The sequence below is a fragment of the Filicampus tigris genome, chromosome 11 (assembly GCF_054856515.1).
Source record: "Filicampus tigris isolate MCC_2025a chromosome 11, RoL_Ftig_1.0, whole genome shotgun sequence".
Taxonomy (NCBI): Eukaryota; Metazoa; Chordata; class Actinopteri; order Syngnathiformes; family Syngnathidae; genus Filicampus; species Filicampus tigris.
The window spans coordinates 24,749,391-24,770,778 of NC_141227.1; the positions used below are offsets into that span (position 1 = coordinate 24,749,391).

The following is a 21,388-nucleotide window of genomic DNA, read 5'->3' on the forward strand; positions in this document are numbered from 1 at the left end:
TTCAAGCAAGACTTTTAATGTCAAACTTTTGCATCAACAATGACAGCAAAGGGGAAGTGGACACACGCTAGTCTCAAGGCAACCGAGTCCTTTTTGCTAACAACAAAGCAAGCAAGCAAGCAAGCAAGCAAGATGGCGACAGCAACACCTTCCGGTCAGCAGCTTCTCGGCGTCCGAGTTGCCGTCACGGTCTACTGCTTGACAGCTGCAAGCCGTCATTTTCTAGCCATTGGCGTGTCTCCGGTGCCTGGTCGCTAGACCACCGCAACGCTCGTCGGCTTCTAGCCGGCACTTTCTAGTCTGCGCTTTCTGGCGCTCACTTGGGGACTCGAGTGAAAGAGACAAAGAAGCTTTGAGAGCAAGCAGCTTGTCGTTAGGGGGGGGCGCCGGAGGTTCTCTGGGAGGGAGGGGGCTGGTTGGTTGGACCCTTCCTGACCCACTCGAAGCACCTTGGCTCCGGGCCACGAGTGCCACTTTGGGAACTTGCGCACATTGCCATGGAAACCAGGCCAGTGGGGCAGTTTGAGGGCCAACTTTGCTTGAATGCTGTCCGCTTTCGGCTTGACTTTGCGCTTCGTCCGGCTCACGGACACTGTCTACTGCTAAGCTAACGCTAAAGCTAACACGCGTCAGCGTTGCGGACGTCGATCAAAAGGGTTGGGACGCTGCGGCGTTTTCTTCTTCAACACGCCGCAATGTCAAACATCAACAAAGATTCTTGTCGCCATCTTCTGGTCGGCAGGTCGTCGTCATCAGCAAATTTGCCGTCTGTTGATGGCCTAGCGCCTAGAGCCGGGGTACGCCGTCCATCCGTCTTTTCGCCCGGCTGGAAAAATCAGTAATCGCCTATAGGCCGATCATTTTAAACGGCTTTCTGTTAGCGTTTCCGACCAGCAACTCGGACAAACTACCGCGGTCCCCCGGTCATGTCTTGCTGCTCGGTTGGAGCTGTCCGCTGGCAGCGCTCCCGCCGTGGACACCGGACGACAGTGTGGTCACGTCGTCAGCATCAGCTTGAAGTCGGCAGCCTGATCTACTTTTCAGCTTCCGGTCTAGCTCTCCTGTCTGCTCCGCTTCTTGGAGTCATCAGCTGCTATTTTGCAGGAAGTAGTCATGTTGAAGTCATCGGTTTCTAGTCCTCAGGTAGCGGGTGTCACCTTGTTGTTGTTGCTGTTGCTGTTGCTGTTGCTGCTGCTGCTGCTGCTGCTGCTGCTGCTGCTGCTGCTGCTGCTGCTGCTGCTGCTGCTGCTGCTGCTGCTGCTGCTGCCGCTCGGTTCGAGCCGTCGGCTTCTAGTGGTCAGGTTGCAATCACACGTTTTGTATTCAGCTTCCGGTTGCCAGCTTGGAGTCATCGTCTGCTTTTTGGCGCTTCAGTGACACTTGCTGCTCTGTCTACTGCTAAGCTAATGCTAAAGCTAACACACGTCAGCGTTGCAGCTGTCAATCAAACAGCCGCCAATCCAAGGCTTCTGCTGCTGCTGCAGCGTCTAAACACGCCACAATGTCAAACCTCGGGAACAAAAACAACAACAACAAAAAAAAAACACACTGTCACACTGGTGACATTTCGCACAATAACTGCTAACTTAGCACGTAACTTAGCTCTAGTTACATCTTCTGACTGGACGTTTCCCCTTGAGGATACTGCAATACGCTTGCAGCGCCAACTTGTAAGTATGTCTCATTAAATAAAAGCAGCGATTCAAATTGTCCGTTGAAATAGAAGTAGCAAAACAAAGAGGGCGAAGGGGCGCTAAAGCGGTGGCCAACTGGAGGCGCGGAGGGTTGGCGGCTCACTCCAGGCCGAAGCCCTCCGCGTTGGAGATGGCGATGGTGAGCTTGTGTTTGAGCTCCTTCCTGCTGCGATACGGCGGCAAGCAGATCTGATTGAAACACGTGTGCGACACAGGAAGCCTGAGGACACACAAACATGAGCGCGCTTACACACGGCTGCCGATAGAGAGGAGCTAGTCGCTGCTGACAACTTAGCCGTTTGGTGGCTATATTGAGGCCCTGGTCCGACTAGTTGGGCAAAAATAACGCCACTTCCTGCTAAGAGCTCGTTGGAAGTCAAAGTCACAGTCAAATCGGTCGACTCTTTCGTCTCTTTCCGGAGACGAGCCGCCGTTTGGATTTATTTGCGTGACTTGCGGGTGCAAAGTTGATATGTTTGGCGGCAGTGAACTCGATTCAACTCGCTTGGCGCGAAGCAGCAATGAATGCTTGCCGGCGTGAAGCAAAAAGCGGCTTCAAGCTGGAGATTGGCACTCCAACCAAGCTCAACTTGACGCTCAAGCTCAACATCAACGCAACCAACCACATAGCTTCGCCTTAATCGAGTGAAATAAGCTCCATGCTAACAAACAATGCAAAACATCATTGACATGCTAAGAGTTAGCAAGTAAAAGTTATTTGAACACAAGCGGTGGAGCAACACATTGAGACGGATAATTGGATGCCGCATGAAATCAGAATGTACAAACTGTTCTTTACTTTTATTCAATTATGTCATCAAGATGGGTTTTTTTTTTTTTTTACCGTACCGTGCCATTTTTGCTTTTTGAAAACAAAATTGCAGTTTCTTTTTTTTTTTGGGTTACATGGGGGTCTAGACCGGATAACTGGCAACTTGGCATTCATTCCAATTGGGAAAGACAATCTGAACCGAATCCAACTTGCGCGCTCGGATCGATCGGCCACTCGTGGCGATGGGCCGATTTTTGGATTCCGATCGGAATATTTGACCAAAGCCTTTGATTGGCGATCCAAAACTCGGATCACCCGCGGCTCACGCTTCGCAGTCCGCAGCCGCCAGAGAGCGGCCTTTGCGCAGTGTTGCGTCCCGGCGCAGCGGCTCATATTTGTAAAATGTCAAGATAATCCACGCGATGGCAATCGGTATCGGCCGATCTCACTCACGGATGATCGCATCCGCGTCATCGCCGACGTCCGGGCCGCCGTTTTGGACGTTAGGCAAACGCGCTTCCTTCTCCGTCCACATGCCGGAAACGTCCGACGGCAGTTTTGCGCATCCGAGGCGCAAACGTTTGCCCGAGGTGACCTCGCCTTCGCATCAACGATGAACGACAAATATTTTGTTGTATTTTGAAAGGTGTCCTTGCCATTGCAAAATGGCTTGAAATTTGACTTTGGCGCGGATGATTTTGCACTTGAGGGCGACGCGGTCCCGCACCAGGTCGGCCACGTAGCGCTTGTGGCAGACGCAGCGAGCGACGACGCGCGCGCTCGTACCAGTCGGTGGGCGCGTCGATCTTGGAGATTTTGAAGTTGAGCTCGGCCATTCCTCCCACGGGGATGCGGTCGCTTCCTGTGGCAAAGTGCAGAAGTTTCTTTTGAAGCTCCACGGGGAAGGACAGCACCACCTCCCAAAAACTCCTGCGCGCACACACACACACACGCAAACACTCAAGACATTTCCGGCCCACTTTTTCATCCAAAGTCAAAGTTGGTGCGTGCGCATCAGCATAAAGCAGCGTCGGATGACAGTACGGTTGCGTAAAGGACACGCGGCAGCACGTTTGCACTTTTCGACTATTCGAGTGTAACTGTTTATTTATGTGTTTGGCTTGTGTACTTGGTGAGCGTTTGTTAGCGTGCTAGCGCATGAAAACAGACCAACGCAGACTCCACAGAGGAAGAAATGTCGCCATTGTTGGTACTTGATGTTAGCCCCGAGGACGAGCACGCGAGTTCTCTAAGTTTGGCTTTTTTTCATGTGCGGCAACATTCAAAGGCTTGTTCGCATTCTCTTGTTCTGACACGAATGAACGCAGACACAAAAACAGCGGTGACTCGCCAGCAAAACTTGACGCTTGGGCTGGAGGAAGCGCAGGCTAGCTTTGTTTGTTTAGCTTTGCTAGCGTGTGCTGTTTGTGCGTCTTGGCAGGTCATGCAGTTTTTTGGTGTAGCAAGATAAAAATGCTTGGAACGCAGGTGTGCAACGCCACTTGTCAAATGACACGTCCGTCTGCTGCCATTGCTGTTTACAATTGACTCTAAACATGTGGTATGATTTCACGCGAGTTAGTCTCGTTTGTTTGACTGCATGCAGATCCTACCGCGAGTCCGCGCTGCACCGAAGGAGGAGCGGCCGGCAATCTCATCGTACGGTCGCGCAGTGACAATAAACGGCCTTTGATGCGCCTTTGTTGTTCTGTCCGTCATCTTGATCACGCGCGGCCAAACTCCTTAGCCCGTCACGTCGATTGATGTCGTGACGCGCCTCGCGTTCCCGTCCGCCTTTGTTGGCCTCTCCGGTCGTGACCGCGAAACAAATCGGCGGCGATCGTTTGCGCTTGATGCGCGTTGGCTCGCTAGCTAGCTTGGCGCCCGTCACCTGACGGTGGCGTCGCTCCTGCTGTATCCTTCGTAGTGGGCGGCTTTCTGCAGGGCGCTCATGTCCAGCCGAGGACTGCCACACACCAGCACCTCCACCTCCTCCGGACGAAGGAGCTGCCGCGACAACGGGGAGCCGCGTCAGGCGCCGTCCGGCGGGAACGGTCGCCGCGACAAACGTCCGCTAAAGAACCTTTCTCGCTTTTCGTGGAGGATCTCATCGTTTTCCTTGATTTCAGGCTCGCTGCTTTGTGGGACATCATCAAATCAATCATTAATAAGAAAACACTTGTCAGCGGTACGCCAGCGTCACCGATACCACAGCCGCTGTGAGGCGTGTGAAATGGAAAGCAGGAAGTTGGCGTGTGCAGAATGTCCCAACTTCCCGTTGAAGAGTCGCGAGCCAGCGACAAAAGGCCACACTCGGGTGACGTGACGCGTTTGCACGGAAGCTTGTCACACAAAGCCTGTGGCATGAACTTTGACCTCCTCATCGGGGCTCAAAGGCGGCCAATCAAAACACGCCAGTGAGTCCACCACTTCCTCATTTGAGCGTTGACGCAAGAGCGGCCAGGACGTCACGTGACGTCCGCCGCCGCCATCCAGCGCCGCCGTCCAGCGCCGCCGTCCAGCGCCGCCATCCAGCGCCGCCATCCAGCGCTTTCTTCACGCCCCAGTGGGATGTGTGTGCAACATCCGTGTGTCATGCCTGCGACCTGTGTCACAGCTGCGGATGAAGTGTGTGTGTGTGCGTGTGACACGGATGTCACGTGTATGTTTTTGGTCCAACGTGTACTGTGCGCCACATGCATGTACATTATGCGTAACGAGTGTGTGTGCATGTAATGTGTGCAACGTAGCAGTATCGGGTGTGTAACATGCATAACAGTAACGTAATATACGTGTGAGGTGCAGCCTACAGTAGGTGTATCACGTGGATGTAGCACGCGTGTCTTGCGTCTCATGAGGTTGTGACGTATGTGACGTGTGTAACGTGTGTGTGTGTGTGTGTGTGTGTGTGAAGCTTGTGTGCGCTGTGCCTACTGCGAGCGTAACATGAGTAAAGCGTGAGTTTGTCGTGACGGACACACGCGTAGCGCGCGTGCCGCGGCTGCGACGCGCGCAGCACACTGAATGCGTAACGTTCGCCCGATGCGCCAGGACGGAGCGGGCCGGCCAACTCACCATGAGGGCGTCGGAGGCGCAGACGCTGTGGAAGCCGTGGTAGAAGGCGGCAAACTGCTTGCAGATGCTTTTATTCAGCAGGAAGTCCACGTACAGCTGCACGTACTCTGCCGAGGCGACAACACGTTGAGCGCTCGTGGAACACGAGCGCAAAGCACGTCACGACCGCAAGCGCGGCGACAAACGTCAAAGGCATCTCGATGAAACTTAAGCACAAAATCAAACATGTCAAGAGCGCCATCCACACTGTGCGTGCGTGCGTGCGTGCGTGGGAAACACTGCCAAGAGGAAGGCGCAAAACAATTAGCTGCGAGTGTGTGTGTGGAAAATCCAGCACTTCCTGTTTGGCTGCGGTGAGCAAAAAGTAGCATGAGAATGAAAACTTGAAAATTGGAAACACAGCAAAGTTGAGACTGGCCTGAAATGGACAAAGGTCAAGAGTGCTCGCCCCCTCCCGCGACCTCAACAACGTCCGCACAATATCCCTGAACGCAAAAAGAGGAATTCAACTTCCTTGTGAGCGTCGTGCAGGCCTCAAAAACCTCTTGGCGGATAAAAAAAGAAAAAAAGTGTTCCAAGCGAAATTGTGAAACTGAAATGTGTGAAAGGTGGGCTGCTTTGCATTACACAGGTTGACTGGCCCTACTGCCATCTAGTGGAAGAGCACGGCACTGTTCCGCCTGTCGCTATACGTCGCTGTCATGGATAGAAGGACCAAGGCAACTCAATCATAATCATCCTCAGAGTTAGAATGCACCACAATACCATTCCGGTTGTGTTTGGTGACAGGAATCTTGTCTCCTCCTGGCTTCAGGTTGTACGACTTGGCCACGCCCATTTCCTCCTGCGATACCTGCGACACACCGGGCCGACGTGTTACCGTGTTTGCCGGCATGTTTATTAACATTTGAACCTTTTTATTAAGACGCTGCTGGCATATTCATTCGGCAGTTCATGAGCCTGTTTCCTAGCACGAAAGGACGGAAGCGCTTTAAAAGGGCGAGGGCGATTATTTTACCAATAAGCGCGGCGGGATGATGACGGAACGGCGCCCGGGTCGTGGACGGACGTCGGAGCGGCAAAATAGGGTCAGGTGCCCATCTCTGCTCATTAGCATGGTCAATATTTGATTCGTCGTCTTCTCGTCATCACGTATGCATGAGCATATTTGTTAGGCTGCGCATTCGCTTTTCTATTTGCACATTCACGTCCATGTTGATTAGCCTGCCGGTTAGCATGGTTGACCTCTCATGACCAAGTGTTGAGACATTTGCAGTCATTGTGATGAGAAAATGATATCACACAATACAGATTAGAACGCTAAGCTGTGAGCAAATCTGTTCGCGTGATTGTTAGCCTCTTTGTTAGCACGACGTCACTAGTCATTGTGATAACGACGACGACCGGCATAGTACAAATTCAAACCCTAACCCAATGGCGCATTTGTTTGCGTCTTTACGAGCTGCTTTGTTACTAGTAAGTTTAGTAGCACATTTTTGCATTGTTGTTTAGTACGGCTGACTTGTAAAGACCTAGTACCGAGACATTAGATGTCATTGTGGTCATAAACCATCAATAAGAATAACCGCGACAAGACTAAAACGACACCGTCGTGTCAATTTGATTCGATTCAACTTTGTCATCGCACGTGTCACGACTACAAGGCAACAAATTGCAGATTGCGTCCAACCACAAGCGCATAAGCAATCGATAAGTGACACGGTACATCACACGCAGCGTGTAGGAAGCCACGTCACTTCCCCGACGTCGACTTCTTCAGTTTCGTACGCCACGGGCTACCAACGTGCTACTATTATTCCGCTCATGAGTAACATAATAGCGCGCTCATGCTTGTACAAGTAGACAGTGCAAAGTGCAGACACTCCAAAGACACACAGACGCAAAAAAAGACTGATTATGCAGAATTGACAGTACACTTTTGCAACGCATGGTGTGTGGCAAATACTCCACAAACGACAGAGACGAGCGACCCACTTTGGAGTTTTTGGAGATACTAGCCGTCATCGGGTTGATTTTGTCACTTGGACAAGTCGAGATAGGAGCGCCGCGCGGCGGCTGCCGTCAACTCGACTCACTTGACAACCAAGTGCACTTTGGCGGCAGGTCAAGCGCTGTCCCAAAAAGAGACATCAACTCGTCTAATGTCTAGCCTAACGCAGGGGCGTGCAGAGGGTGGGGCCGACGGGGCGGGGGGCGTGGACCAACATTTTTCAAGACCCCCCACCTTGTTGTCTTGGACGGACAGATTATTTAGGGGCAAGGTCGTCATCGCCGACGGTCGATGAAGAGGCACGCAGAAGCGGCTGCCATGGCGCTGCCATGGTTGGGCCCGACTTGCGTCTGCAGCGAAGGGCCGCCGTCCCCGCGCGCATGTGCGTACGCACGCGCATGCGGCCGGGCCCTTTTACGTCATGTTTGCCTCCGCTTTGGCGCGACTTACTTTTCAAAGTCAGCTGCTGCTTTCTTTCACTTGAGTCGGGAGACGACTGCGAGCGCGTACGCGTTCCCGCGCGGACATATTTCATGCGCTCAACAAGGCAAACGCATTTATCGGCAGGCTTTTTGCAGGCTCGCTGGAGTGCTCTGGGAATGTTTTGAAGGTCGTCCTCATGAACAAGACCCCGTCCCAAGTTGTGCATCTCGGTTAACAGTCGCGACAGGTAATCCGCGACTGATGGATTAGCAAATGACTCGACGGCTACGTCGATTAACTTCAAAGTGAGCAAATGCTCCCAATCTCAGCCTGCCAAACTGAACCGAACCTTCTCCAATTTGCGTTGTCGTCCATGAAAGCAGACCGATGACTCGTCAAAATAGACATTTGCAAACATCGAAACAATCATCGACATTTTTGATGACGTTGTGATGCACGTAAGCGATCATAAAAAACTGTAACTCAATCAAAATCTATTCCTGTTTGTGCACTTTCGGCACTGTCAATTTGGAATAACGTCCTCTTTCTGAATGAAAAATGGTTTTCTTAGTCCAATGCATTGACGCAAAAAAAAAAAAAAAAAAAATCCCGACTCATTTATGATGAAACTAATTGTTTGCTGGAGCTCTGGCAATGCTCCCAAATGTTATTTAATGTCATCCGCCACCGAGGTTTGATTCCCTTCCCTGAGTTGAACTCCACATCTGTGAAGCATGACTTCATTGGAATGGCTCAACAAGTCAAGTGAATTAAATGGATAGGCTTCCACTTTTTGCATGTGAAGACATTTGCGTGTCATGTATGCGGTGACAACCTGGAAAGTGAGGCACAAGTCTTCCTCCACGTTCCCGTCGAAATTCAGCAGCTCGTCCAAACCGTGAGCCAGCTCCTGTCCACGCACACGCACACGCACGCGCACGCGCACACGCACACGCACACGCACGCGCGACATGATTTATTTGGACACTTTCAGTAAAGGTAACAAGGTGCTCTTGTTGCACACCTCTTACACAACTACTGGCACACAATTAGCACACATGAAACCTGTCTCCTCTGTGTGTATGTTTCTGTGACCTTTTTAGAAGGGCTGTTGTCGTTCGTTGCCAAGTTGAACAGAAAGCCACACCCACACGCACACACAGATAAAAAGAAGTGCGCAGTTCAAGTTGACACAAACGAACCAGTGTCGAGTGACTAGTTTGACTTTGTCTCCCTCTGGAGGCAGCGGCGAAAAGTGCGGTGGCAGGAGACCGGTCCTCTTCAGTGACGTGTCAGCTACGACGACACTTTTGGCCACTAGAGGTCACTCAGCGCCATCAAAGTTTCATCGCGTGGCAATTAAGGGGCCTGCATCATGCCAAAGCAACTCATTGAAGCTTTTCCCCAAGCTACAATGCTCATTCTTCACCCAAAACACTGCCAAAAGTGGTGTTTTCCTCCAGCTTTGCCCAGTCCAACCAAACGACTGGCTCAATCTCAAATCTTATACAGTACATAGAAGCCGCTCTCATGTGTATTTCAATTTCTCGGAAGTCAAAACATTGAGCGGGATTTTGGCCACTGCGAGCAGTTTTGTCCACGCCCATCACCATCGGCGGGCCGCCAGACCGGCAGGGCTCGGTCCGCCAATAGCGAGTCAGCCAGTCGGTCGGCCGGCCGGCCGGCCCGAGAGAATCAGCTGATATCTCCCGACTACACAACCAAGGGCAGCGTGGCGTGCCGGTGTCCCCGATTGACTTTTGTCCTCAGCGACGTCAAGCACGTACCGGCATGATCTGCTGCAGGTCGTCCAAGGTGGCGCTGGCCATGCCCACCGGGGCATTCTGCTCACATGGGCGAGTGGGCGGAGTCAGCAGCTTCCTGTTACGAGACACGGTCGGCTGACATCAGCACGAAGCGGCGCGATGACAATTTAGGACAAGTACATGTGCAAAATCTTCCTTTGCTTTGACGCACGCACACGCTCGCTCACCTGTAACAGTAAAGTGGGAAGTGGATGTCCAGAGCGATGCTGTTATAAACTGCCAAGCCCATCAGCTGAGCATATATTAAGGAAAGGACACGCACACACACACATGCCCAACATAAAAACTGTGGAAAGATTTTGCAGTTTGCGCACGCAAGAAGCTCCCCCCTGTCCCTTATTGACACGTCGCCGTGGCGACGCCACCGCTGCCACGGTGACCAGATGCCACTGACCAACATCAATGAGCAACACGTACACATTTCCCACAATGCCTTCATTCCTTCCACTATCTGTCCCCCCCAACGCACGCACACGTATATGACAAGAATAAGCACTTAGACTCACACAGTGGGAAAGCTGGCAGCTATTAGCTTATGCAAGCTTTGACAGCTACCAGATGGCGAACAGCGCGCGGGCACACAAAAAAGCGCGCTTGTGTGTGTGTGTGTGTGTGTGAGGAGGAGGAAAAGAAGATTGCGTTTCAAGGATACAGTCCCAATGAGCTGAAACTCAGAGTAGTTGTTGTCACACTTCCAGCTGCTGAACCAGTGGCAGCGAGACTCCTTCATGTATGTGAACATGCCTGACACAGACATCACCGTCATCGTCATGGTCTTCGTCGAAAACGAACGCAAAAAGGAACACATCCAAGAGCATGGAAAGAGCGGTGACAGAGTGGAGGGAAAACACGGCCCAGAGGAAGAAAAACCACATGGACACGGCAGAACAAAGAGGAGAAAGAAGATCAACAAGAAAATGCAAAGAAGGTGGAACGAAGCAATGAATGAAGAAGCAAAGGAGAGAAGGGGCGGCGGCCCGCAGACGGACGGACGGACGGACGGACGGCTGACCGTAGTCGTCGTGGAAGATGCGTCGCACCAGCAGCAGGAACCACTCCTTGGTCAGGCCGCCCATGTCCAGGCCCGCCTCCCCGACAAAGGTCACGCGCAGCTTCTTCTTCAGGTCGCACCGCTTCCTGCTCAACTGAACACCGGCGCACACGCACCTTTTCTTGCTTTCAAAAGTCACATCCAGTGTCCTCACGCGGTCGTCCTTTGGCGCGCCGCGGGACTAACAAATCCCCGAGACAGTCGAGTCCCGAGGCGCACGTCCCGAGACAGCCCACAAGGAGCAAAGAATGAACAAAGGCGCACTGACCTCATCCAGCGAGTCGGCCAGGAGTTGCGCCCGTCGCACTTTGATGTTGAGGAAGAGGAGGTTCATGTCCACGCGCTGCCGCCGAGACACTTTGCTCACCAGGCTTTGCTGTGGCACACCCACGCCCCAACAAGCGCTCAGCAAAGGGCCCGCAAAGGCAACGAAAGCGGGACGGCCGGGAAACAACCGGGACGAGGACGGGGACACGCGCTCACCCTGGCCTGGCTGATCATCTGCTGCTCCGAGTCCTTCTGGATGATGGCCTTCTTCACCGCCGTGGACAGGAGGAAGGGAAACTGGCAGAAGGAGAACCTGCGGGAGAAGCGCGCCGGCAGCATCAGCAAGGAGGCTTTTCCGCAGAAACGCCAGCGGAAACGCCAGCCGAAACGCCAGCCGAAACGCCAGCGGGAACCCGAGCGGAAACGCGAGAATCGCTCTCGGCCAATCCGTCAGGACGAAGAGAAAGGAAGAAAACGTGTGGCCGGAGGCGGCTCCCGAATCCTTTTGTCGTCTCTGGAACGTCTGGGCCGGCCACCACACCAAAGAGCAGCCAGAGACAAGAGCAGAGCGACAAGAGCAGAGCGACAAGAGCAGAGCCACAAGAGCAGAGCCACAAGAGCAGAGCCACAAGAGCAGAGCCACAAGAGCAGAGCCACAAGAGCAGAGCCACAAGAGCAGAGCCACAAGAGCAGAGCGACAAGAGCAGAGCGCTCGCTCGCAAGCGGCAAGGCGCCATCCTCTCTCGGGCTACCGACACTTTCGCTTCATGACTTTGCTGACTTTTTGTCGCCAAGAATTCTGCTGCCCAAAAAGCAATGAGCGATTCGCATCCGTCCCTTTCTTCTGACGATGCTGATTTTCTTTGCCAAACAGAGGGCGACAACGCCAACAAGCGCAAAGCGCTTTCCGTGGCGGTGGAAAGGCTCGGGCTTCGGGCTAACGCGGCGGACCCTTTGGGCCTCTCAAGCGGGAAAATCGCCAAGTGGTGACGCGCCGGACCGAGCTCGCCGAGGCGACGGCGCTCTGTTTGCGCGGAACGACCGAAGCCGCTGGCTGACCTGCTGGAGTTTCCGTAGCTCTGCCAGGTCCGGTACTCCTCCATGAAGTCGATGTGCTCCAGCGTCATGTTGTAGAAGTCGGCGAAGGCCGTGATGGGAGGAGACGACACGCTGTTGGCCGCGTCTGAACGCCACAAGAAAGCCGTGAAAACAAACAAACAAACAAACAAAGAGCGAGCGAGCCCGCACGAGCGGCAAACCACCAGCAACTTGTTCAACTTCACATGGTGCGGAATTTCAGCCGCTCAACAGAAAAATCACCGCAATGACAATAAAGCGTCTGCGCTTGCATGGATCAAAAATCTCAAGAAAAAAATGAAAATAGCTCAATTTGGCAAAAAAAATAATAATAATAATCCAAACAAGCTTTAGTCACTTGATAAATAGTTATAATAGTGGGCAAAAACATGTCGTTTAGGGACGCCATAACATTTGCAGCGTTCAATCAAAATGATCCCATTAATCTTATTATGATGTGATGAATCGGATAACAAAAACATTTGGGAATTGTCATTGCTTTCATCCAAACAGGACGTGATTTGAAAGTGAAAAATGCCCAAACGTACATTGATGATGCGTTGCTGCGGACCGTCTGTCAGAAAAGCAGAAAAAATGTTGATTGTTGGTTTCCAAAGTCAAAGCAGACGTTTGCAAAGAGAACGCGTCCGCTTTCGTGGAGGACAACAGGACACATTTTCATGATGACGGACGGAAGTTAGGACAAAGGGTGAAGGCCACCCAAGCATTTTTTCCAAGAATACGTTCAATGCAGGCCCACGAGTTGAAAAACGAGGCATTCTGATGAATCTCGCCTTTGCGGAATAGGAGTTAAATCAGCCCTTTATTTTTTTCCCCCATCGCCGGGGGCGGCCATTTTGTCACATCTGCCCACTGAAAATGACATCACAAATGCTCAGGTAACGACCAGTCACGGCTCAGTTTCAGAAAACAGGTCGGCCGTGATTGTTGTGAGGTCATTTTCAGTGGCAGAAGTGACAAAATGGCGGCCGCCGCCTGAGATGGACAAAAACGGCTGGATTAACTCTTATTCCGCAAAGGCGATATTGATCTCAATGCCTCGTTTTTTCAACTCGTGGGCCTGCATGGAACATAATCTGGAAAAATATGTTTGGGTTGACTTTCACTTGAAGTTTCACAAAGTATCGAAATGATCAAAATAGTTGACAATGAATAAATGATTCACTCATCAATTCATTTTTTTTTTTCCTACAATGTTTTCCCCTTCTTGCAATGTCTACAAGTAATCATTTGATGAATCGGGAAAAAAGACGAACCGATTCATTTGAATTGATCACCTTTAGCTAGCCGAATGCGCTAGACGGTCCAGATTGAAGGACGCTTGGCGTCGCTAAAAGATGTCCACGCTAAGGCTACGGCTAACGGCTAACGGCGGCGGACTCACTGAGGAGGGCGAGCACTTTGGTGGCCGACGGGATCCACCAGGAGCACTTGGAGGCCGGGGGAAGCTCGTCGGGCTCGGCGGGAAAAAGACGAGTGGAGATGAACTGCAGGAGGCGCTCCACCAGCTGACGGAACCGCCGGCCCGACAACCTGAGCGCAAGCGGCGTTATTCTCGACGGCTGCGCCTTCGCCTCCTCGGAATCGATCGTCACCGTCAAGCGTCATTGTCATCTATCTTTGTCATCATCATTTGCACTGCCGATCGTCATCGTCGCGGGCCGCCGTCGCCACCGTCGTCACCGTCGTCATTGACACGGTCAGATGCCGTCGCGTCATCGCATTCTCGTCATCATTGTCATCCTTCATCACGCCATCCTTATTGTCGTGGTCATCCGCGTTGTCACTGTGACAAATGGACTGTCGTCTTGGTCATCATCATGGCGAGCTCTTACTTTTTCAGCCAGTGCACCAGGAAGTGATGATCGGCCTCGGACAGGGCGGCCATCTGCCTCAACAGGTGAGCGAAGATCACGTATGTGCCCGTGCTGGAATACTGCGGGTTCTGCCAAAGCGCACGCAAAAGTCAAAGGTCAAAAGACAAGATGAGCAAAAGACGGTGACGGCGTGACACGCGGCCCTCGCCTTGACAAAATCACGGGGAAGGCGCACGCGACGTCAAAGGCCGCGACAAAATGAGCGGCGCTGACAAACGTCGGCTCACCTGAACCAGGATGAAGTACGCGCGCAGGTCGTCTTTAGTCCGAGGCCTGAACGCACACACGCACGCACACACGTTAACAGCAAGAATAAAGAAGTTGCTCAAGTGTAACGTGCATGCCGGGCCGGCCACTAGTTGGGGATGTCAATACGTGAAGAGACAGGTCGGGTCAAAATATACGCGTGCTGCGTTGTCGTGCCAAAGACGCAGACGCTGAGCGGTTGTCGATAAGAAAACTCAAATAAGACGCGTGTTGTCGTGTTGGGCGCAGACACGCGTGTTGCCGTTGGCGGGCGGGCGGGCGGACGGACGGACGACGCGGCTCCTTCTCACCCTTTCCACTCCCTCAGAAGACTGTTGATGATTCCCTTCAGCACCGACTTCTGGATGTCCGCAGGCTGCGCACACGCACGCACACGCCACACACGTTATGCAGGTGACACAAACGCGCGCATCTCTCACAAAGGGACGTCATGACTGACGGTCTGGAGCAGCGAGTCGTAGACGGCGTTGATGAACTTGGCGTTGACTCCCGAGTCGTCGATGGTGTCGAAGGAGGCGTTGGGCTCCCGCTGGGGGGGGGGGGGGGGGGGGGGGAGCTTGAGGGTAAGCAAACAGGAAGTGCTTGTGGCCAGGGTGGCGGGCCTTACCTTGAAGGCGGCATTGAGTTCAATGAAAGAGTCAAAGGTGGTCAGGTAGAAATCTCGAAGCTCACGCCAGTCGCCCGACAGCGTTGCTCGCTCCGCCTCCTCGCTGACCGCAACACACGCACGCATGGCAATGAAGCCGGTCGTAGCGCGACCCCGCGCGTGCCGCCCGCGCGTGCCGCCCGCGCGTGCTCACAGGAAGTCTTTGGTGGTCTTGGTGCGCAGCGGGATGACGGGCTGGCTCGGGAACGGCGCTTTGACCTCCGGGGGCAGAGTATGGACGGACGCTCGCTGCTTGAGACGGGCCAGGCTGCCGATCGGAGGAAGCTCGCACGCTGAAGAGTCACGCACGCACACACACGCCAAAGCATCACGCTCGCTGCTTCCGAATCAAACATCTTTGGCAGATGAAATGGTGAAATTCGACATGATCACTGTCAATGGCCATCATTTGAGTTGATCAAGTGAGCGCGCCGATCATCGCCGACTGCTTTTTGCGGCGGCGGCGGCGGCCCTTCCGACACTACGCAAAGACTGTGTCCGCGTGGAACTTGCTGCGATGCTCGCGTCGCCTCCCTGCTGCCTTTGACATATTTGGCCACTAAAGGGCATCGGGACTGCTTCAAAGACGCACGCACGCACAGAGTGTCTGGTTTGTGATTAGCCCCTTTGTTTGTGCGTTGCTACGGTAACGGCGCAGGTGCATCGCGGGCGCCCGAGAGGAGAAGACAAAAGGCAAAGATCGCCCAGCGAGCCCCACGTCTTGGAGGACTTTGTCTTTGGAGCTTCCGAAATAAAACCACTTCTGCTGTGGCGGTCGATTCAAAAAAGAAACAATCAACAAAAATCACATCCTGTGAGGTGGTGAATGTTTTTTTTTTTTTTTAAATGGCTCCCGTGGGGGGGTGCTTTGCGTTGTTTCGGTGGCCCCGACGAGGCTGTTGAGCGCGCGCCGGCCGATGTCAGCGGCGCCATTTGTTGCCATGACAACCCTTTGTCAAACAGCCAGCGTCGCACAAGGCGGCGTGTCGTCGCCGTTATTGGTCAACTTTGTCTGCGGATCAAAACACACGCTCTCTCATCTCCTCCACGTTTCTCTTTTCAGCCTCCGTCTTTGATCTTTCCGATTTTCTCCTCTTGAGGTTAGCAGCCTCGCTCGATGCTTGTGGCATCTGTTGCCGCGGCGACCGTCGTCACGGCGACAGATGATGACAACGATCGCTTTGAAGCTTCAGCGGCGGGCAAAACAAAATGGAGGACAGGCGCCGCCGCCACTTTTGGGACACGCGCTCCCTCGGCGATAAAGACAAACGCACACACGTTCAACACACACACACACCACACACACACACACACACACACTTTGCGTTTGGCCACCTTGGAGACACCTTGGAGAGTGAAACAGCGACTGACCTTGCTTGAAGGCAGGCGGCGCGGCGGCCATGTCGGCGTCCCTGACCCGAACCCTTCTGTGATTGAGAGTGCTGATGAGGCTCCCCAGAGACGCCAGCGGAGGCTTGGACTGGCGCCACGGCACCTGCCGCAAAACATGACATCATCAGCGGCGGCCTCAGCCCCACACCTCATCATCATCATCATCATCATCGCCATCATCATCATCACCGCCACACATGACGGCATCAATGGCGCGTGGGCAAGGAAGGCCCCAGTTGGGGAACGGGACACCCAAACGCAAAATGACAACAAAAGGACAGCATGGAGAAGATGTGGGGGAAAGATGACTGCACTTGCCTAGCCCCGCCCCCTTAAAAGGCACACATGATGAGAAATGAATGAAAGAAATGAAAATGGGCCATTTGTGATGATGGCGTTTGCTTTGCTTTCCAAAGGGAAGGCTGCCTTTGCCAAACCGGGCTTTGGGCTTGCGAGCGTGGCCACTCGGACTAGTCAGTCAAGGCAGCAGACGCAATTTGCCGCAGCAAAACCGCCCCACTTGCACGCCCAAGGCAAGCGAAGAGCAGCTGGCACCGGCAGCACACGCAACACACCGTGGAAAAGGTCTGGAAACTTCTTCAGGCCAGCAAGAGGCGGCCCGCGCCTGCGCGCCTGCCTGCGTGCGTGCGTGCGTGCGCGCAGGACATCTCCACGCTCTAGCGCAGGAGAAAACGCACACGTGGGTTCACGTGCGCGCCATGCGCACATTCCCGAGCGCTGACACAAGCGCCATGACGTCATCGCACACACCCGCCACGCGCCATGATGACATCATCACACTGCCCAAGTTCCGCGAGCCGTGTCGCTTGTGGAAGCGGCCTTTCCCAAACACGGCCTCGCCGTCGCGACAACGACAACAGCATAAAGCGGCGGCTGTCGGTCAATCGCACACCAAGCCAAGCGAGTGCAAAACAAGCAGGCGGGGCTTCATCCGTTGGACCGCGCCACACCAAACCATCAGCGCCGGGGCCCGCACACCTCAAGTCTCCAACACGCCCAACCAACCACAGAAAACACAGCAAAAAGCAACACAGACAAAAGACACACAAGATGCACAAAGACACACTCCAGACACTAACGCACAGAAAAGGACATGCAAAGACAAAGGACACAAAAATCCACAGAGAAAGAAAGACAACATGACACAAAAAGATAAACACACACAAGATGCACAAAAACAATGACACAGAAAGTTGCACTTACAAACAAACATAGCCAGAAAAAGACAGAAATGCACTTGCACAAAATTCACACACAAATTGACGTAAACACAAAAAAAAAAACACAGCAAGACGGTAAAAACAAAAACAAAAAATTAAAAACTCTTCAAAGATGCACAGTAAAGGCACACTGGTTTGTTTTGGTCAGGCTGCATCAACCGCACTAGCACTCCTCTCAGCTCCTCAGTATGGCGCTAAGATTTACTCATTCTTTGCAGATGATAAAGAACAGATGACATGCGTATGTCAACATGTTTGCTCACGGGTCAAAGCCCAAAAAATAAATAAATAAAGATGGCCCAACAAACATCAATTAATTTTGACTACGTTACGTGCTTTGGTCTGTAGCATGTCTAAAATCAGCAAAAAAGTGCATGACTGTTTTCCAAAGTTAAAGCAGATGATTGCAAATATCGTCTTTAGAAAAAAAGACAACACAGCCAAATAAGCCGCCTGCTTTAATGGAGAGCCTCTTGAACAAAAAATAAAATTAAAAAAAGATTTCCTGTCGAGATATTTATATATATTTATATAAACAAGGTCTTCATCGACTGCCGGAATAGTTTAGCCTCATGCGATAATTGACTAGCGGTCAATTAATCGATAAAAAAAGTTGCATCTGTCACAGAGGGTTAGCCCCATGTGCTAACTTGTTGTCGTTTGGCAGCAGCAGACATCAAGAAACTCAGAAATCAAGAAAATCTATCTAGAAATCAATGAAAACTATTGTTGTCATGCGCTCCAAATCACAAGCTGCACATTTGATTTGCGGCCCATCTGCGTGTGCTTGCTTGCTTGCTTGCTTGCTTGCTTGTTGTGAGGACAACAAGCCAAGTGCGTGTCAGCACATGGTAAGCGTGTGGGTGCTTTTCTGCTCTTTTTCTTTTCTTACGCTGGAGATGGGCGGCAGCTTGTCGCGCTCCCTGCTCGTCAGCCCGCCGCGCGCTTCTTCATCCATCCTTCCCTTCCTTCCTTCCTTCCTTCCTTCCTTCCTCCCTCCTTCCTTCCTTCCTTCCCTCCTTCCTCCGTCAGTGGTCGCGCTGCTGCTGCTGCTGCTGCTGTTGCTGTTGCTGTTGCTGTTGCTGGCCAAAAGTCTTCCAAAGTGCTCCCAAAGTGGCCCAAGCGCTCATTGTTGTCTTCTCGCCGCCGACGACGTCGCCGACGACTCGTCGCAGCTGCCGCGCACGCGCCGACACGTGCGCGCGCACAGGCAATCCGGGAGCTTCTTCATGTCACCACACAAACAAACAACAGAAGTCAAAGAAAAGAAATCAACGGCAACAAAGCACACGGACGAGTCTTGGTTGGTCACACGCCATCATAGCGCAAAGTGGCCAGAAGACGCCCGTGGCGGGCCGCCGCCATGTTGGGGGAGGGGGGAGGAGCCTAAAGTTGGAGTCGGGGGAGGGCACAAGTTGTAATGCGGAAATCCCATTCATGTAAACGTTCCAAAAAATGAAACAAATGGACATGTGTTTTTCACAGGACAGCGATGACTTATTTTTTGTGAACATATATTTATTTTATTAAACAAATGGTTAATTAATTATAATGAAACCAAATTTAAATGATACAATCAAAATAGAAGAATGATTACTTTCAAAATCAACTACTTCAACACACACACACACACACACACACACACACACACTATCCCCAGCAATTTCGTCATTTTCTGATGGCATCTGTTTGTCTTTTAAACAGAAATTGTGGCCCTTGAGCATCAAAGTTAGACCACAACATCAAGTTACAACAAAAACAAGCAGGGGAAATAGGAATCAACATGACACTCAGGTGTCTTAGTGCAAGAATAACATTGGTTGATGTGCATCAAATGATTCACTTTCAACCTTTTGATTCGAAAGCCCTGACGGGAAGTGACGTCATGGTAGTGGTCTCACGGAAATCATCAGACTTGACGTTCCAGGTAAACCGTGGCGTCGTCTGCATCGAGTCCATGGAGATATAAGAACAAGCACGCACACGCGCACACACGCACACACACACACACAAACACACACTGAGGAGTTTCTCGAGTTCAACATGAGGGGCGTGCACACACTTCATCGAGTGTTCAGAAAGTCCCAACAATAAACAAGTTGATATCAAATTTTTAAAATGCACATTTTTAAAGCTAGTCAACAAATGACGTCATTCTTATGAAACTCTGATGACGACGTATTAACTTGAGGTACATGTGCTAACTTGTAGCGACACAAGAGGGCGCCATGTCGCCATTTTAACTCCCAACTGGCGTGTGTGAGGCCTTTGACAACAAATCCATCCCAAGTCTATGCAAACAAATCCCAAGTTACACTTGTTGTTACATTACTATTGCAAAGGTAACCTTTTCCTTGTTATAGATTAGCGGTTGCATGACTTGTTTTGATTGCCTTTGACATTTACTTGTTACGACAACATCTGTTTCGGATTACAAGTTCGGGTTCACATTACCTGTTAACGTTTTAGACCGTTGACGATGTCATCATTAACTGGGCTAGGCTCCAGCTCACTTGCAACCCAGGTCAGGATGAGGGATGACTTCTTTCGTCAGTCCGCCACTGACGGACGCCCGTTTTTCAGACGCGTTTTTGGCGGACCGAGTGACGGACCAACAAAATTTGGCCGGACTGCCGGACTGACGATTACAATTCAGTTTGTCATGAAAATTGACGGACGACGAATGACGGACCAGCAAAATTGAGTAAAAAGCCCACCTCTGGTCATTCAGGCGCTTGCGGGCGCATGTGCTTGCTATGGACACGTGTGACACGTGCGTGTCCCGCATCAAAAGTTGCCAACTTTCACACTGTCAGCGCGTACAGAGGCAAACAACAGACCGGTCGCCAGTCAATCATATTGTCACCCCCAATGAACAATTTGTCGGTCTCGAAGCGAACATGTTTCAGGAAGGCGGGAACACGCCAACGCCACACAGGAAACAAGGCCAGAGGCCAGACTGGACGGCAGAAGCCCCGCCTCCAAACTCCGAGGCAGACGCGCTAACCGCGAGGCCGCCGTCCGAAGGGACAAACAAATGTCCTCAAATGGGCTTAGCCACGTTAGCGCATCAGCGCTCAATGAGCGGTCGCGCCGGTGACTGATGAGCGGCGGCTGGGAAAGAGAGCCACTCGGTTCGCGTTAGCACGGCGGGTGTCAGCGGCCCGTCGTCAACGCGCCCAGCCCGCCTTCATCTTGGGAAGTGAAGTGACGTACTGCGGGCGGGGCTTATTTGGATTGATATGTTGTTCACCGTCTGCTCCACATTACATGACCTGTTATCATGACTAGATTACTTTGGACTTTCATGTGGCACAATTACCACTAATGACCCAAAGTCGTTAGTTTGTGGTCAGGTTACACGTTACTAAAGTATTTAGAGCTACTAGTCACAAGCTCACATGAATCGTGAAGGTTACTTATTAACTGTCAATTGTTATGGTCATGCTTTGGGTTGTTACGTTACTTGGGACAGTTACATATCTTCTTAAGCTTACAGATCATTGTTGAAGTTACAGTGACAAGGTACACCTAAGGGACCTTCTTGACTTGGACTTAATAGTCACTTGCTCTTACAGTGATGATGATTTGGAGTTCCTAAGTTCTATTAGTCCTAACAATGAGCCTACTGGCTACTTTGCCTCTTAAGGTGGTGGCCTTTTGACTTTCACTTACAGTCCCTCGTTGCAGTTATGATTTGGGGTTCCACTCTTTGACTTTTACTTGACTGCTAATTGCAATTACTGTA

General features: G+C 51.9%; 1 protein-coding gene across 3 annotated transcripts; it reads right to left on the reverse strand.

The window, feature by feature from the left end:
- On the reverse strand, window positions 1-19,038 carry hectd2 (HECT domain containing 2). Of its 3 annotated transcripts, XM_086044403.1 has the most exons (22): window positions 18,533-19,036; window positions 16,379-16,502; window positions 15,162-15,300; window positions 14,969-15,071; window positions 14,801-14,890; window positions 14,652-14,716; window positions 14,322-14,367; window positions 14,053-14,162; window positions 13,602-13,750; window positions 12,179-12,302; window positions 11,336-11,432; window positions 11,121-11,228; window positions 10,814-10,946; window positions 10,454-10,545; window positions 9,969-10,033; window positions 9,763-9,856; window positions 8,811-8,885; window positions 6,307-6,394; window positions 5,542-5,648; window positions 4,358-4,473; window positions 3,253-3,396; window positions 1-1,914 (listed from the first exon to the last, which is right to left on the reverse strand). In XM_086044403.1, exons 1-22 carry the CDS (start codon window positions 18,596-18,598, stop codon window positions 1,794-1,796), a joined length of 2,256 nt encoding a protein of 751 aa, XP_085900529.1. In that variant the 5' UTR covers window positions 18,599-19,036; the 3' UTR covers window positions 1-1,793. The 3 variants fall into 3 exon arrangements, with proteins under 3 accessions (XP_085900529.1, XP_085900531.1, XP_085900530.1); XM_086044405.1 differs by lacking the exons at window positions 1-1,914; window positions 3,253-3,396 and having other exon boundaries at window positions 4,432-4,600; window positions 18,533-19,038; XM_086044404.1 differs by lacking the exons at window positions 1-1,914; window positions 3,253-3,396 and having other exon boundaries at window positions 4,432-4,603; window positions 18,533-19,038.
- Window positions 19,039-21,388: the final 2,350 nt, after the last annotated feature.